The sequence below is a fragment of the Erithacus rubecula genome, assembly GCF_903797595.1.
Source record: "Erithacus rubecula genome assembly, chromosome: 1".
Lineage (NCBI taxonomy): Eukaryota > Metazoa > Chordata > Aves > Passeriformes > Muscicapidae > Erithacus > Erithacus rubecula.
Window position 1 is genome coordinate 88,728,146 of NC_136658.1, and position 19,229 is coordinate 88,747,374.

General features: G+C 39.5%; 2 protein-coding genes and 1 long non-coding RNA gene across 4 annotated transcripts in view; 2 read left to right on the forward strand and 1 right to left on the reverse strand.

The window, feature by feature from the left end:
• The window catches only part of COL4A1 (collagen type IV alpha 1 chain), a 366,614-nt gene that overhangs the window by 205,005 nt on the left and 142,380 nt on the right, over window positions 1–19,229 (forward strand). The window lies entirely within an intron of this gene.
• The window catches only part of COL4A2 (collagen type IV alpha 2 chain), a 135,121-nt gene that overhangs the window by 87,790 nt on the left and 28,102 nt on the right, over window positions 1–19,229 (reverse strand). For both annotated transcript variants that reach the window (XM_079322730.1, XM_079322729.1), the window contains exon 4: window positions 7,558–7,638. In XM_079322730.1, coding sequence (XP_079178856.1) covers window positions 7,558–7,638 — 81 coding nt within the window. The remainder of the gene's footprint in view (window positions 1–7,557; window positions 7,639–19,229) is intronic.
• LOC306806685 lies at window positions 16,626–17,881 on the forward strand. The gene is made up of 3 exons (XR_013775527.1): window positions 16,626–16,818; window positions 17,159–17,307; window positions 17,423–17,881. It is a non-coding gene; the product is annotated as an uncharacterized lncRNA (long non-coding RNA).

Below are 19,229 nucleotides of genomic sequence, written 5' to 3' on the forward strand. Positions count from 1 at the left end.
CATTGTGATATTTTGAAGCACCAATTTTTGGTACTTATATCCATTCTGCTGCAGAATCTGACAGTACTTCAGAAGATATGGGATCAAGTTCACTCCCAAAGCTTTGTGTATGGCAAACACTGGAGAGCAAATAGGACATTTTCCAAACCATTTCTGTCTTGCTGTCCATCAAAAACATCCCTCTAAAATTAGATACTGGTCTAGGAAGTATTTAGGGTTGTCAGTCAGAGGCAAGGTGGACAATCAGCCTGGAACAAAGGATCAAATGTCTGATAAACTCTAATTGATTATAATGTCTGCTCCTGGGACAGAGTGAATCTTCCAGGAGAGAACAAGCAGGTGATGGTAGGGGGAGGTTTGATGAGTTGACACAGAGAGCTGGATTTGTAACAGGTGAGAGGACTGCTAAGTACAAAGGGAGCAGAGCCCATGAGATGGCCAAACAGGTATTTATTCTGGTAGAAGGGACTGGTGACCAGCAGCCACAATTCTGTATTACACCCCTTGTGAGGGAAAGTAGAACAGGGGTATCCAAGGGGGTTAACTCAAGGCAGCTGGGTGGGAGTCTGTGGTCCTTGCCAACTCTGTGGAATAGGCAGGGTAAATAACAGCATTTACAATTCCACTTGACTTGTGCTTGCAACGGAGGTCAAATGGTAAAAAGTTGTAAATGCTTCTACAGCAAAGCTAGAAATCTAAATAATAATAATATGGAATTATACTACCTGGCAATAAATGACAACCCTGATATAAAAGGCATCTCATGCTGGTGAAAGGAGGATAATCAGTGGCATACATAGACTAGTCCATCTGGAAGGATAGAAAATGAGATATAGCCAGGGCAATGGCACAATATGTGAAGGCTACACCAAAGTGTTACAGAAAAGAATACTTGGGGAGGAAGGGAACAATAGGATTCCTTGTGCATGGAAACAACAGAAAGATAGGACTTTGTATTTAAGATTCCTCTGTTAAAGACACCAATCATTGAATACTCAGTGAAATTAGAGAAGCTGAACAGCTAGGTTAGGTAGCAATACTGGCCAATTCCAATTACCCACATACTGTCAGGCACAATGCCTCATCCAGATGTGATAAGGAAATAAAAGTTTTGAACCCAACAACTGACTCTTTCTTAGCACAATAAACACTGGGACCCATAAGAAGGAATGCTGCTCTGGGTTTAGTCTCAAGGGCTGCACAGGACCTGCTTCAGAAGGTACCACTGGGAGAACTGCCCTGCAAGAGCTTCAAAATATAACCCAATTTAATGTTGTACTGTAATGGGATGAAGTAAGCCAAACAAATACATCACACAGATATCCAGTTTCAAGAAGGGGAAATACAAGAAAATCACAAAAATAGTAAAAGCCTGAAAAAGCAGTCAAAAAAGCAAGAAGCCTAAAGCAATCTGGAGGCTTTTCAAAAACACTGTATTAAAAATCCCAGTAAATTATGTGTCACACATCAAAAATAAAGTGAAATGTTTCAATAAAAACCCTGCACAGCTCACAAAAAAAGCCCCAAAAACTAAGGAGGCTATTGTAGGCAAAAGGTTTGGCATTTAAAATATTGTTCCTGAAATGAACAGGAAAGCCCATAAAAAACAGATCAAAAACAAATGGTAACTAGGATAGCTAAAAATGAATGAGAAAATTTTGCAGAAGATAACCAAGCTGTTAGTAAAAAGTTGTTTAAAAGAAAACAAGAAGCCATCAAGGAAAATAGCAGTACCACGTGATGCCAAGGGCTCACAGAGGGCACTTGGGGACAATAAGGACAGAGCAGAGAAACTTCTCTGCAGAGGTGTGTACTGCTGAAGGTGTGTGAGAAGGTCTCAAACCCAAGCTATTCCTTGAGACAGAATAATTTCAGGTAAATATGAAGGAAGTAAGAGATAAAACAGGTAAGGAAGTTGTTACTAAGTGAACATGGATTTCTGAAGGAACTCAAGTGTGAAGCTTCAGAACTGCTGGCCAAAATGTGTAACCCAACATCAGAAACTGCCCTGGCACTAGTGGGCTGGTGCCAACCAAGCTTCCACATGGAAAAGGGGCTCAAGAGGAGACTGTGAGAACTGTGGGCCAATTTATTTGACCTTCCTGCTTGGCAAGGCAAGGAACACAATAACTGATCTCCAGGATAAGCACGGTAAAGCAAGCCTTAGTGACTATAATATATTGGGATTTTCAAAACCGTTTTTATAAAACGCTTCACTGAAGCTTTTAAAATAAATTATCTCGGGGTTGTAAGAGAGGTGCTCTTATGGACTGAAGGCTTTTAAAGGAGAGGAAGAAAAGAATAGCACATGATGGTCACATTTCAAAGTGGGTCGTCTCAGACATGCTGTAACTGATTTTTGCAAAGATTCCAACAGTGATCGACAGAAGGGACTGAACTGTGAAACATCTGACTCTATAGATGATATTAATCTCTCTCAGGTTGTTAAATATGATGCTGGTGATGAGGAATGGGGAGATCTGGTGATTTCCCATGCTGGGAGATCCAGAAGGACCCCACCAAACTGGATGGGTACAGTTCTGGTCTCTCGCAGAAAAGAGAGCAAAGGGACTAAGGGCTAGAGTGTCACCCTCAAAAGAGAACCTAAAAAGGCTGTGACTCACCCTCTTGGACAAGAGAAAGCTGGGAGGGAATATAACTGAGATTTACAAAATTAGGGAAGCAGTGAGTAACCTAAACATAGAGCTACTTGAAATATCACTACTAGAAATAGGGTGTATTTGATGAAACCAAAGGGAGCTTTGCTTAGAACAGGTCAGACAGTGGTTTATATCATTATTGTCATTTGAGTAGTGCCACTGGAGGTTGCAAAGACACACAGTTACAGTAGCTTCAAAAAAGGATTAGACAAATTCAGGATGAAATACAAACACTGAAGGAACATATAAATTGGGTTATCTTGGGTAGAAAAAAAATCAGATTTACTCAGATGTATCAGTTTATACCAACACACTTACAAGGAGCTACTTATATTATACCAGCTTGGAAGCCAGTTAATTGTGATATACAAGAATTAAATTAACAGTTGATAAAATTATTTTATTGGATTTAAGCATTTCCCTATGATACAATAACGGAGTTCACTTTAGAATATTTATGTGTTCTATTTTGTTGTTTCTTGTTTTTTATTACAAAGAAACACATCTAGATCCAGCCCATGTGTTAAGATTTAAACTTGTATGGAAAATGCTTGCAGGTAAATATCACACACTAGATTTCCCAGCTGTATAACATCCCAAAGCACACAGAAGTGTACTGCTAATAGTTTACCCTTGGCCACTGCATTGTGAAAGCAATATAATAGATATCTGTAAAGGAGTTCTAGTGAACACTCATGTCAGTCTAGGTTAAAATGGAATGTTTGAGCATTCCCAAAAAGTGGCCTTTGTGGGGGGACACAAAGCTTCAGTTTCCATCATTCCAGCCCCTTGTAAAAACAATGGCTTATTGGCCTGAGCACTGTTAAACGCTTGACTTGGAAAGTACAAAAGAGTGCAATTTCTCACTCTGTGGAAAGATCAAAAAGACTTCTACTCACTTCCACTTTCTATAAAGCTTTGTAGGCTGGTTATGAAGTGAGGCTGATTATGAACTTCAATAGGTCAAACAGTTGCCCATTGTGCTGAATGGAGTTATCATTTCCTACATAAGTGCATTAATGTTTAACAAATTTTAAGGCACATATATTGTTCTCTGAGCAATGCATGGTTTGCAAAGAACTATACATCTCAAGATTTTAGGAGCTGCAATAAAAATCCTGAGGAAAAAGAAAGAAAACCAGATGTTTTTAATTTTTTTTAAACCTTTTTTTTATTTTTATTTTTATTTTTTATAATTTTTATTCCTTTAATCCAGGCTTTCCATCTCATTCAAAACAGAACTTCAATACCATATCAGTGTTTCCCTTTGCTTTTTTTCAGGCATCTGTGTACTCCTTACATTATGTACCAAATGTACCCTAGGAAAAAGTTGAGTCTGTTGTCGAAGGAGAACAATTTAGGAGAAGTTGCCATAGAAGAAAATGAGAAGATGAGTGTCTCAGGGAGAATATCACTCTGCTGTCTTTCCTCTGCCTTCTCACTCTGTGTTCTCCACTGATGCTTATACTAGGGTTTCTTGTCATGTGGATTTGAACACTTTCAGGAGCTTTGATTTGCACTGCAACCCCACTGAGCTTTTTCCAGCTGTGAGAAGGGGAGATGAGGCTGAGGCTGGACCCCAAGCTTGGCTCCTGCAGCCCCAGCTCCAACCATTACCTAGATGTAAGGTATGGTTAGATAGACTGGATATTTGTAACCAGCTAACAGCAAATACAACTGGGAGATAAGTAGGCTGCAGTGAAACAAAGACTAGAGTGTCATTAAAGACTGGGAAAAACAAACCCAGCTTACAGAAGGAACTTTACTCTTTCTACTATGAAGATGTGAACACAAAGCAGGACTGGAGGTGGAAATTTCAAGGGGATTGTGTATGGCCCGAGAAACATTTCTTTAGAGAAACTTCTCCAAGAGACAACTCAGATTTGCTGTGCATTGCAAACAGAATTATCAGCAATGTCATGATTCTCTGAACATTTGGATTTAACCAGCTTTCCTTTTGGGAATGAAGTAGAAAGTGCCATTTGCAGGTGTCCTCACAGCCCTGGGAGCAGCTCAGATGAGAGGCAGGAGGTTGCAGGCTAGATGCTGCTGTTGCTTAGCTGAAGCACTCCCCCACCTCTACAGAGGGCAGATGATGCTTCTGCTGTTTTATTTTTCTATCCTTACTGGATTTTAGCTGTGTCTGAGCCCAGTGAAAGTTGCAGCCCAGTCCAGGCAAAATAAAGTAGAAGAAAATCTAAAACCACATACCTCTTTCCAGTAGGCCTGCTAGGTGATTGATTTGTGCTAGGTTGCCTTTTGCCCCTGGAAACTGTCCCAGTGAAGCAGGGTTCAACTCTCCTGCACCTTTGTGCCTATCTTTACCAGTCCTGAACCAAAAGCAGTGTAGACAGTAGCACAGGCATTCCAGATGCCCTGCACCTGGAGACCTGGCGCACATCACCAAAGCCTGGATCCATCTCCACATCTTGACAGTGCCTCTCTGTCTGTAGCACAGAGCTCCAGGAGATATCAGTGGGCATATTTTACAAAAAACCTTTTAAAAATAAAATTATTGGATTAAGACTACAAATTAAGCTAAGAATCTTTTAATAAATCCTGTGTCTTAAGACCACAAGTGAAGCAATGACAGCAAATGAAGGAGAAGCACATATGAATAAAGAGCAGGCATTTCTTCACACCTTTACTCCTTTCATAGTTCAAAGTTGTGTTTACCACTTCAATGAATTTGCTTCATTCAACAGATGCTGATGTACATTCAGTAGCAGCAATCCAAAGAAAATGCTTTTAATTTGTCTGTTTTTAGAGCTGTCACAAACAGAGGGTGAATTTCCAGAGGATATAGCAGGGCTGACAGCTGGCTGCAGACCCTTGCAAGTGCTGCTCCTACCTGAGTTCCAGGCACACTAGTCCCTGCCAGAGTCAGCTCTGTGGCTCCTGGGCTGGAGAGTCACTGCAGAAGCAGGCTCTGACACCCTGCTTCAGGCACTCTCACAAGTGCAAACACGCAATGCATCCATTGTGCATGCAGTGAGTCACCTCCAACAGAAAACGTGTGCCGTGCCAGATTATACAGAGGTTTTGTGAAAATAAATATTCCCATTGAGGATTAGCATGAGACCAGAAGCTAAGCCAAACTTGACTAGACTCTGAGGGCCAATCTTGTTCCTTAAACCAGATGTTAACAGGGGTTGTGACATCTGAAGAGATCAGCAGACACAAAATACAGGCAGTGTATGCTAAATCAGAATAAGGTATTTAATTTCAGATAGGTAAAATACAGAGAGATAAAATATGATTTTTGAAGTATAAAATTCTGTAAATCCCTTTTCCCAATACTTTTTCACATCTTGCACAATTAACCACAAGCAATAAAATGTAATTAATGTTTTGTAGCATATCCTTTTTCTCTTTTTGAGTATCTATTTAAAGGGAGGCCAATGTCATTAGTAATTGGGGTTACATCTCTAAGGTAAAACTGAGAGTAGTAAGCAAGTACATAAAATATGCCCTCACTTTCCCAATCTAGATGGGAAGTAAGTCACAGGGAGCTTCTTGTCAGTGGCACCTGTCTACTTCTCTACTGTGGTGTTTTCACATCTTCAGCTTTGCTAACCTATGCATTAGTTTTTTTTAACTACCTCTTTTTCACATTTGGCAACTTGAAATTGAAGGTCAGTTAATAAGGAGCATGAAAAACAATTCAGTCACAGAAGTTTGTAGTTTTGCAACAGATATTTTCATGAACTCTAGTGAGCATCTTACAGCATCAGCTTTTGATTTTCAGTCAAAAGTGGGAAGTGGCAGGAGGCACTTGCCAAATTTCATGTGCTGGATGATAAGGGTAAGGCAGTAACAGCTGGAGGGAGTCCCATGGGAAGAGGTGTCTCAGGGCTTGTTTGTCCTCAGCTTCATCAGGTTGCCACTGGGTTATTGTAATGGAAAGCAGATCCTGAGCAGCTTGTGCCAGGCCATGGGAGTATAACCACTACAGTCCCCATGGCATAGTAACCTCAGGATCATCTGACTTCCACAGAGACATCAGGACTTCTGTAAACAGCAGTGTTCCTTGCCTCCCACCTACACTGTGACTTTCCTACCACCTCTCCCTCCACTCAGACGTGGAGTCAAGCTTGAGGAATGCAATGGGAATGGGTTGGCTGAGTGAGGGAAGACAGAGAACTGAAAAATCTTCTGAGGTTTGTGATAGCAGAACAAGCACATGACCTGCCACCACATCTCTAGCCTGACCTATTCGTAGAGATGGGTGGATGGAAAAGGCTGAGTCACTGTCTCAGCTGCAGAAGACCAAGCTGTACAGAAGGAGCCTGCCAGCCAGGGCTCCAAGCCATACAGGATAGGAGCTGCCCTATTTCTCAGTGCTCTTTGTGGCAGGTGGCTAATCCCCTCCACCCCATCTCCCTTCCTCTGCCTCATTCCTCATTAGTCCCCAAAATTAAGAACAGACTATCAACCACAACATAATGCCAGAAATTCTAAACAGTTCCCTTTCAGCAGGGATTTCAGGTTTTGCAGGCGTGGTTCCCTCTGCTTTAGTAGAAATCACATAGAATCACAGAATTATTGAATCATTTAAGTTGGAAAAGATCTCTAAAATCACCAAATGTATGTATTCCATGCATGTATGTGGTATCTTTTCATCATTCTGATCTGATCAGCTTGTCATGGCCATCAGGTCCCCTGACCCTCATCTTTGAGATAAGCTTCTGCTACATATCATAACAAGGTATTCAAAAAGAAGTATTTCTTCAAATCTACAAGTCTGTGAGAAAGTAAGATGAAACAACAACAACTTTCTGAAAACGAATAATTATTTTAACATTCTTAGCAGTTTAGTACAAGTTCACCTATAACAAATTATATAGCATTGAACTTGTGCCATCAAGAACAATTTACAGGAAAATATATTACTTACTCGGCTCCCTTTTTCAGGGAAACACTGACATCCTCCACTGCAGTCTCTGCCTCCACATGGTCCTGTATACTTCTTTCCACCCTGCAAACCAGAACACACATAACAAAAGTTAAAAGGTATCAGCTAGAGCATCTGAAACAGCAAAATCAGCTTTTATTAGCAGACTTGCTGGGAGCTTCTAAAGCAAAGACCAGAATCAAATCTAAGATTTACAGTTGAAACCTCTTTAATATATGCTTAGAAGCAGCCATGAGTGGCTGTCCAGTTCTTGGAGATCAGCATCAAGAAATATAATGTTACTTCATTTATTTCCCTCTACATTTTCCAAACACAGCACCTTGATGCTGAGCAGTATCTCATGTATCTTTCTGACACATGCAATAGATATCATATCACAGAAGTGCAGCTGCTTAGATTCTTTAGGGACATGGACTAATGCAGCACATCCTTCTGTGCATGCTCCAAATGGTTGCTGTATTTTGAAATATTTATTGGTGGACATAAAGGAAGATGTAGGTATCATGTTCAAAATCATGAGCCAAACTCCTGCTTCCTCCTCTTCTACAGCTGCCTATTCAGGAGGAACAAAAAATTTGCTAGCAGTCAACCACTGTGATTTAGAAGTTACTCTCAGCTTAAGGAAATGTCTCCAGTTACATCTCTCTTGCCTGACTAGAACCACGTTGACCTGGTCCACAAATATACAGATCACAAAAATCCTTGGATGGACTTCAACAGGCAGGCAAACTCAGATTATATTCCATTCAAGTGCCTGCACAGAATGCAGCAGCCACAGTCAGTCTTGTTCAGAAACCTGAACAGCAGAGCTGCTGTGCATGCTGTGGTGTGACTTTTATGAATGTAACTTAATGACTGGGAATGTTGTGAAGACCAGCCTGCAGCCCACCTAAGCTCAGGGTTTTGAATCCCTGAAAATGACCCAGCAGCCTAGTAAGTAATCTGGGAAAGGAGGAAGGGATTTCCCATCACTATTTCTGAACCTGACTTGCCCCACGGCAAATAATTACTGCAGTCAGAAAAAAAAGAGAGAAGGACTAAGTCTAGTGGCTACAGGAAACCAGAGTCCCTCATTCAGGGCATTTCATATGCTCTGCTCCTCTGATGAAACCTCAAGGCAACCCAGCTGTAGGGTACAGAGTCAGGCTCCATTTCATTTGTCTCTCTTGGCTAAAGCAAACAGTGCCTTCACTTTTCTGCCTCCTTCATAGATTGAGCCCATCACCTCTTGAAAGGGAGGTGAAAGGGATATGAACAAGCTCCAAAACAGGATGCTTGCTCTGAACTGCTATGCTGTTTCATAAATACAGTGATGCTGCTATTCCTGCCTCTGAGGCTGACTTAAAGAGCTGAAACACAGAGAGGGGACCAAAGCTGCCATGCTTAGAATTTTTCATGTGTCTCTAAGCAATCCTCTGCTCAACACCTGAGGTTTTTCAGTCACATTTCTCAGGTATCCATTTTTGCCTTTACACTACCTCCCTGGCAGTCAAATGAATGAAAGGTATGGAGCAGGCACCAAGCACTCCTAAGTCCTGCTTTGGTCACATTTGTACAGCAGGCTCTTAATCTTATGACATACAGCATTAAAAAGTTCCCCAAACAAGTTTTTATGCTCGTAATGAGAAGGTTCATGTCTGTATCTTAAGTACTTTTATATTCTAAAATACTTTTGTTTCAGCTTTATATTTAATTCTCATGTTTCATTGAAGAGGTAGTTTTCATACTGACAAAAGCAGTCCACCAAATTGAAATCATGCCTTGACCTATTTACAGGTTAAGTGTTTTATTCAGGAAGTTATTTCATAGATGTAGCAGAGTTCTATGGCATGTTATGAATTCTGCTTGATGTTTAAGCTATTTTTTAGAGGAAATATTTAATCAAGATAATTTCATAAACTCCCACAGTTTTCTCAGGTTAATCCATTTTTTACTTAAATATCTGGATGATCACAAACTCACTCTTTCCTTAACCTATTAACCTATTTGCAGATGAAATGTGCATTTTATGCTCAATATTCTTTATTTTATGGAGTTTCCCCCACAGTTCCTTTTCTGAAATTGAGTATATTTCCATTAATTATTATGGATGCCATGTAGATATATGGATTTTGTGATCATATTCCTCTGCAGGATGCAGGTATACTTTAAGGAGCACTGTGCCATGTAGTGCTGTCATTGGTAACAATCAATTTTGAAATTTTAGAATCTGTTTTTGTTGGTGCTGTAAACATCAGCATATCCCAGCCTAAGAGGAACAGACAGATACAGTAATTTGATCATGTGAGTTTTCTGTTTCGCCTACTGAGAAAAAAAATGAGAACAATAAGTTTATTTCTTTAATTAGCAGAGTGACTCAAAATTCGGTTAACTGTTGACAAGGAGAAAATAGCAAAGGAATCAGAATTATGGTAAGACATTTGTGCACTTGTAAAAAAAAAATGGAGGAGGCTGCTAATGCTTATTTCAAATGGAACTTCAAGGCCTATTGTTTGTCTAGTACCCACCAGCCAATATCTTAATTTGCATGCTGTAACAATACCAGCAGCTAATACAGGGACACAATTGTTTTCTTCCACAATTTTAGGAAGCTTTTTTTTTCTTCATTATTTTCTCATTTTGTATCCTTTTATGAACACAGGTTCTGCAGATAATGAAAAGAAAAAATCTGGAAGATTCTCCAAAGGTAGGGAACATAATGGAAAAGCATTTGAGACCAGCAGCAATGTACCTCTTCTTGATTATACCTGGGCTTTCCTTATTACCTTATCTCCACCTTTTCACTTTTCAACTGCTAGTGGAATGATTCTGGAACTTAGTAACATGCAGCATTTTCTACTATCTTCCACTATTTAGAATATCTATAATTTCTTGATTATCACTGCATTGTTGTTTGATCTTACATTACTGGGGATTACAGTCTAAAACATTATGCTTTACAAACTTATTAAGATTCAAAACTAAGTCTGTTAAGGATTCTTGTAGAACTTTGTTAAAAACAATTATACCCATGGGCACACAATTGATATGAAGGGAAATCAAATGGACATATATCAGTCAATAATTAGAATGCAAAAAGCCTGAAAATTTCAAATTTAGCAATGGACAAGGTACTTTGAAGTGCTCAACTATTTATGTCCTGAGAAAAACAGATTTCTGGAACATAACACTAATGGTGACAACCCAATGTGGTTGTTTTGATCTGAGCAGGAGCCTTTTTAGTCAGTGGCAAAACCAGTCAGATCTAGGACATATCCCATTCTTACACTGGCATTGAAACTGACTGACTGCATCTCTCCCAGAAAGTTCCTACTGCTTTCTCTCAACCACAAAGGTGGGTGGAGGTGACTTACACAGAGATCCATCCCCTCTAGGAAGTGTAAGGATGAGGAGATAATCTCCTGATTTGCTCAGCATGCAGTTAAATGAAGAAAAGTGTGCCTACACCAGAATGATATTCTAGGATTTGTGTAATCAAGCTGGAAGAACTGGCCCTCAATTATGAACGTGTCTGCTGAGAAGGCTTTCAGCTCCAGGTTTTATGTTTTGGATGATGCATAATCCCACCAATCTCTAAGAAGTCCACAGTCTAAGCAGAGTTTAGAAATGGGGTTTATAGGATTTAATTTAAGATTTATGCAATACAGGCACAACATCTGCCTGCTGGTTTAGATCACCCAGGGAATTTCATCAGATCTGTTTCAGATACCAGAGCTAAATCTCACCACAGAAGGGTGAGGAAATTAGAGATGTAGCATAGGGTAACTGGTTGAGAGGTGTTTACAGAGCAGATGTCCAGCTCCACATGAGGTGAATCCTGTGCTAAGTGCCCAAGTGTCGCCCTCACAGAAGATTTACCCTTTGGTGGGAACACTGAGTGTGAAGAACACTATTTAAGAGCAGACAGATGTGCAAACACAAAATGAGCTATAGCATTGCACTGGTGTGCAAGCTTTCTCTGCACAAGGTGAGGTGTTGCTTAATTAGAATTAGGCTGGAGAATCAAGAGTAAAGTATGGTAGTTCTGTCCAGAAATGTGTCCATTAGTGTCCCCAACGAGACCCACAGAATCAAAAGGCAGCCCTTGGAGGCAAGGCTGTCTCATTCAGCCAACTGTAATGGTAACATCATCTTAGATAAAATATTGCCTAGGTAATACTGTCAGAAACACTAACTTTTGAGTGTAAAAAAAATGGGACCAATGGGAGAAAAGAAATTAAGACTAGGTTATTTATTTGGGAGGAGTATAAACAGGGAACTGGTAGTGCAAGTGTGGTAAAAACTTGGAAAATGAAAAAAAAAGATGAAGAGGGCTTCAAGTTAGGTGAAGAATGAAGGTAGTGAGGATATACTAGGAGCAAGAGCAGGGACATCTGCAGGCAGCAGTGATGCTGACTTGTGAGCATAAGGCCACTGGGAGCCCCAATGGGGAGAGACCACAGATCTCTTGGCCCTGTGGGAAGGTGGGGAAAGAAGAGATAAGCTTGTAAGGAAGGATAGGCTTACTTCTGAATACCAACTGCAGGAGCAAAGGCAGTAGAATTGCCACTTAATAGCCCTTTCATATAATTAATCAGATTTCTTACAGTGATTTTGTACAAATGCTAATAACAAGAAGATATAGAATTGTATTTCAGTGTTTCTTGCGGTGATGTAGTTGTGAATTATTACTAATAACAACAGTGATATGTTACTTTGCCAAATAAATAAAGACTAGGTTCTTAGAACTGTTTTCATTAATCAACAAATCTTGAGTTGCATCTAATACTGCTCAGATCCATGCTGTTCAAAGCCAGGCATCTCCAGAGTTGGCTTATCCAGCCACTGGGTTAGCTGGGATGAATATATTCATCATGTTTAAGGAACATGAACACTACTCTAACAAAAGCAAGAGAAAACATTAAGGGCCACCTATGTTTGTAAAGCTTGCATATTTGTCTAGTGCAAATATTTCACATTTTTATATATAGCATGCATAGAATGTGGGTGTCCCAACACAAAACCTTTTCTGCCTTCTTGCTTTCTTATCCTTTTTTTGTCCCCAAGCAGTATTATTTATTTCATTACTTACACATCTTCAGCCAAAAATAGACAACTTAAATGCAGTTTCCTTCATCCAAACTTTTAAAAACCCAGAAACATGCATGCATTTTTCTTTAAACTTTTCCACACGTTAATGATTTATTTGTTGCTAATGCTGGCCACATTTGAGTAGTTGTCATTTCTGCGTGCCCATTCAAGTACCTCCACTTCAAGGGCTGGTATTCTAACAAAGAACAAAGGCAACCAGAGACAGACCTCAAAGTACAGTTCTATGAGTACTGAAAGACCAGGAAATATAAGCCATTTCCTTACATACAGCTCAAAAAATAATTCCGGAAATTATAATGAAAATATTGGAACTCAGAATCAAAGACTCCATACACCAACATCTTCTTTGATAACGTTTTGTAGGCTGTAGCTGTGCATTGACTTCTGTGCTGACAACCCCATTCTGCCCACCCAAGGTTCACCAAGGTGTGTTTTAGAAGGTTTTAGGGTTTGCTGGAGCACTGAACTGGGACTGGAGGTGGTAACATGGCACGTTGCATGTCTCTGCAGTGGGGCAATGAGCAGCACACTGGAGCTGCATATTCAGACACTGGAGCTGCATATTCAGACACTGGAGCTGCATATTCAGACACTGGAGCTGCACATTCAGATGCTCCAAGTCAGGCTCCAGCCGGGAAGTCCCGAGGGAATTCCTGGCATGCCTGAGAGTCAGCCCTCTGTGCCAGTGCCAGAGAGACCAGAGCAGACCACACCTCCAGTATGAACCTCTGCTTTCACATCTGACCTTCAGCTGCTGATATGGACATTAATTTCAAATTCAGTTTATACAGCCCTGACTTAGAAACATTAATTTTTTGCTACCTTCAAAAGAAAGAAGAAAAAATAAAGTAGAAGTATGACAGAATATTTCTGCTGCTGATCATCACCAGACATAGAAGAATTTCATCAGATTCAAATGTGACAGCACAGTTGCCTTTGCTCAAACCTAACATTTTACTCCTTTAAGAAGTGAAAACATTTGTTGCCTGTTGCCAAACTTATTTCTCTAGAAATATGTATAAACAACCACTCAAAACAAGTATTGAGAATGCTGTCAGCAGAGAAGGCCTGGATTGCCCAGGAACAGGCTTGGTCTCTTCTCAGAGGTACAATGCTAAGATGGAATCAGCCATCTGAAACTGCCTGCTAACACTCCAGGAGCTACTGGTGCATGGGACAGTAAGACCACTGTGGAGACCTTAACTGTCCAGGGAAAGGGAGAGATAATTGGCACAGTCAGAGAGGAAGGAAAGATGTGGGTGTGGATCCTCTCTCCAACTGTTCTGAGAATTATTTCGCTAAGAACTAATTCTTTCTTTCATATTTGAATGGGAGCCAGAACCTTTTCCAGACTGGATGCATGGCAACTAGAATAATTTAGTGCGTGACCTCAAAACCTTCTGAATGTTTACACTTCCCACCAAAAGTAGGGGGAGCCATGTATCTACGTATCCTTCAAAGAAAAAATCTGGAGGAGGAAACTGGTCCCAGGAAGAACAAAGATACTTAGCACCAGCTGTATGAAGAGAGCTGGTCTCTTAACCACTGCCTAATGGAGTCTTCCCAATGCAATGAGACAAGCCATACTTGTGGCAATCAATTATGTATTATAAACTGGTGTGAAGTTTCATGTGCCATCTCTCTCTTATGTAGTGTATCAAGAAAACTGGGAATCAGGATGCCAAAAAGCAAGTGGCTTACTTCAGCTCTGAGTCCTGATGGGCACGGGAATGTCAACAAAGGAGAAGCACCCAAAGGCACTACTGCTCCCAGGGACTGGGATGCCTTTGTTTGATGCCTGGAGTGAGGAAATAAAGGCAAAAATTTAAAGTCTCCAATGCTGAGGAGACGCCAACAGACAGAAACATTGTATTCTCAAGGGTGTCTCAGCAACTGTGTTGGGACCAGAGATGGTAAACGTGAATTCTGTATCTCTCTGAAATGAAGCTATAAAAGGCTTTCCTCTTATGGACTTGCTTGTGACTCTTGATTATATGAACCTTCTGGCATGCAGCCTTGATTTGAAGGCTGCATAGTTTCATTTCAAAGTGAAACTCCACAGCTTCACATGTCCACTTTATTTGAGGTACTATTTACTGCCCCTCTTCAAATTAAAAAATTGTTGTTGTCTGGAGACACTGCCTTGGAACAATGGCAGAAGCAGATATGATACGGTGTGAACTTATCCATCACGTTTTTATAAAACCATTTCTAATTTTGTGGCTTTCATCCAAACACATAGTTACCCAGAAAACCAGATGAAATCCAGAAAGAGCAGCTGTGATATAGTAGGCACTAAAATAAAATTTAAAAAAAAGGTCTTTAAGAGGCCAGGCAAAGAGTAATGCTTAAAAGCTGCCTTCATACAAAGCACAGATATTTGAATAACTGTCCAGGGGTCTTGCCTAGTTGTCCAACATGAGTTTGTCTGCAAACAGCACATTTTGAAGCAAGCATGCTGTGACAGTTTTCTGTCAAGAAGTCTGAGAATGGAAGTCTCATATTTTACAGGCAATGAAGTTGGATTCAGCCATATTTTTCCTTTTTTATGTCACAGAGATGATTATGTGTTATGCTATGAAAGACACCTACGACCCACAATGATTACAAAAAGAGAATAAAAATGTTGCTGTATTTTACCAAGGCCAGAATTGAGTTTGCCTGCAGAAAAAAAACCACCCCACAGGTATAAGCCTAGTAAGACTTTGAAGCTGGAAATTTATTAATAAAGGTAAGCAAAGATACCTACATTAATTATTATTATTAGTTAAGGCAAACCCATTGGCTTCCTTGATTATAAGGAGAACTCAGACACCTCCTGAACATGTAGATGCCTAAAATTAGCTGACTTCATGTCACCTGATTCTTTGTTCAAATGGGATTTTTAGCTAAATCTGAGAGAAAGAAAAAAGATGCAGCAGTAGCTGGAGGAAAATTTGTATTGGTAAGTAAAAATTTGATATCCTATAAAACTTGATCCCATCTTCGTAAATCCATACTTTCAGAGATGAGTATTATTTCACTATTATCTTTTCTTATGAGACAACAGACTCTCATCTAACATTCATCATGACATTCCTCATCTAAAGGGATGGTGGTCTTTAGACTAAGAGTGCTGGGACATCTTAACACGAGTCCTTGTTCCCAACACCCCATCCCTAGAAATTAAATATATCTCCACCCAAGCTACTTATGTGGTTTTAAAAACAGCATTACAGAAGTCAGAAGAAGTGTTTTCTAGTTATGAGCAATGAAAAAAGTCCTTTGACTTAATTCTGTGATTTGTTTGTGACTTGCCAAAGTAGATGTAATCATTATTAGGGAGACTGTGACACTGAAAAGCACAGATTGTTTATCTTTTAATTTTTATTCTAATATTTTATTTATGCAAACCACTGTGCATTTTGTATTTGGTCTGCCCAAGGCTTATGCAAGGTGCAAGTTAGTGGACAGTGCTATCTTGATGTGTGCAGTTATACTGGAATATTTTCCATAAAAGAATGAAGTCAAAGACACTGTCAACCCTTAATCTGAATTTGGCTTTTGTGCAGTATCTTATATTACTGGAATAAAACCTCCTTTCCCATCCCTAAGAACAGAAAGACACTTGTTCACATACTAGTAGCATAATAATAATGAAACACAGCATTCACTCATTAAAGTAGCAATTTCTATATTTAACTACTTCTGAAAGTCTAAGTCTGGAAGTTCTTCAGTTTTGGAAAGACATCCAATGATGATATCATTTGCTTGAAACAATAGAAAGTCTGGATACTAGTCTATATATGGAGATTTTTTTTAGTCTATTTATAAACCACGCCAGTTATTTGACCTGTCTAGTTTACTCACCTACGTAAATTGGCAGACTCAGGAAACTTAAGAACATATTATTCTTTGTGACTGCTAAACCTCAAAGGTTGCTAATCATACTTCAGATAGGCAACCAGCATTTCTGAAAACTCATCTGTGCCTATTACACTAAGAACTAACCAACCTGCCAATGTAGGAAAGATTTTTTTACTTCTGAACCAGCAGCAGTGCAGTTGCATTAGCTCTGCTGGTGGGGAGGGACTGACAGAAACCAGCTGTTTGCGTGGCTGCAGCATCTTATTTCCTTCAGTGCAGTGCAGTGGTGCCAGGGCTTCCCAAAATGTGAGCATAACCACTGAGATTTTATTCCTGTTTCATGTCCTTTGTAATTACTTAAAAACGTTTGATTGTGTATGAGCTGCTTTTATCAATTGAATTAGTTAACTGTGTTTTCCTCTGATAACTGTTTACAGACATCTTTCTGTTTACAGTAATGGTCCAGACATGGCTCAGACATGCTGATCTGGTTCTGAAGTGAATACTTAAGAGGTCCTGGGAGTTCTTTTTTCCCTTGGGAGGGATGAAGTTGGCAATGGTTTTCAGTGGCCTTTTAAAATCTTATGCCTGCAGAATCAGATACAATAAAGAAAGCAAGAAAAGTGAATTTAAATTCTTCCCACAGAAGTACATAAATTGCAACTACAAATATCTGCCAAGAACTGGAAGTATGGAACTATCCCTGACAGCATGACTTTGAAAGAATGGATTTGCACAGGTTTATCAGCAATGGCACAGATTGGCTGACACTGCATTTATCATACATGCTGATGGGTAAGTCCAGTCCAGTATAATGTTTACAGCCCTGGCTCAATTTTCAGAGTTGGCTGCTAGACAAATGACTGTAGTGGAAATATGAAATGTGGAAATTTGCTATGCAATTTTTCAGAACTGCTTCTTGGGACTGGACTCTGGTATTTCCTTAAAAGTAAGAAGAATGGGTAAGAGATTTGCAAACTGGAAAAAGAATTGCATTTGATGATGGAAGTGTTTACTGCTAACTGCTTGGTCAGATGCTTCACCCACCATTTCCTTTCTACTTCAGTCAAGAAAAAGCCCATGAGAACTAGCTTTCTTACTGACCCATTTCACTTTCCACATTTGATTGCAAAATTTAACCTCCTCCCTGAGCCTTACTGCCTCTGCTCCAAGGTGATCAGTGTTGCCAGTGGTGAATGCCTTAGGTACAAATTTAGCAAATAAAAAAGCTACAGTAGAGGATCTGACATATCAGACATATGCAGACATCTGTGAAAGTTTTTCTATTTGCAATGAGGTTAAGGAAGGTAATTTAACATACAGAAGAATGTATTCAGAAAGAAAAGATCAATGTCTTGTAGATATAAAAACTGGTAGTCAACTATCATCGATAATTATTTTCTCACCTATATAATTTTGATTAGCATAATGTCTGAAAACATTTGCTCATAAAACTCACATATCTTTCTTTATTCTGCCAAAAAACCTCATTTAGTTACTCAGCTAATTAGGGGTCAAAATCTATATCTCAATATAATGTAGTTGTATCTGTAGATTACAAAATTGGAAATCTGGAATGGCTGAATTGTTATCCTGTATCCTAAAAAAATAAATGACAGTTTATTCTTTGCCTATTTCTTCATCCTGCATATCTGTTTCCACATAATTTTAGTGGGAATAGTGGGAAGATTTGTTTGTTTTATGGTTGTTATTTTTTGTTCTGGTTGGTTTTTTTTGGTGTTTTTTTTTTTTTTTTTTTTTTTTTAAGTGGGAATGGGGGAGGTTTCACTTTCTTCAAAATACCTCCTTGACTATACAAGAACATTACCACAGCCATACTGTGAAACATTGGAGATGGTAATACGGAAATTACATTTATTTACTCAATGAAAAAAAGGGTTCATCTTTCCCATATTACCACTGACTTGTGGCTTAAAACATGCTCTGGTTCAGTTTGACAGCTGAACTGATTTCTGCAATGTTGCAGAACTGGGTTAAATGCACTTTCCCAGAGTTTGATGAGTCACTGGTTCAGCTTGGTCTAGGACCCAGATCTTCCTGCCTTCCGGTCCACTTCCCTACCAACAGACAAACACTGTCTGCATTGCTGCAATAAGTCTTGTAGCTCCATCTCCACCAAAAATGCTCTTATCATAGTACAAACAACTAACATACTGAGATTATAAACAACCAAATATCAAGCTTTAAACTGACTTAAGGGATGTCATCTGGCTTCTCTTTCGCATCCTTTTTCATTACGTGCTTGTCATTTTGCAAACAGATCTACAAAATTCAGAAATGCTCATGTCTTGGCAGGAAGGAGTAGAAAATAGACAAGAAAAAAGTAAGTAGCACATTAGCTCACTGCATTAGAACTTTCATGAGCTTGACTATGATATGAGCTTGACTCTTACAAGAGCTGGAACAAACTCCAGACTGCTCAAACTCAAGGGTCTTAGAAATTGGCAACAGATGCTTTATTCAGAACATGTTTCTGTATGGGCTGTACACTCCACCTAACTCAGGAAGAATAGACTTGAAATTGAAATCCAGAGGCAACCAGAAGACTGGATGTCTGCATTCAGCTTTGCTATAAGCAGCTTTCTATGAAACTCCTCATAGGTGATGTCAGCTCAACATAATGATATTGAGAAAGAATGCCCAAAGCCCAAGAATGGATCTTAGAAATACTTTATCAGCAATGGTGTGGAAAAAAC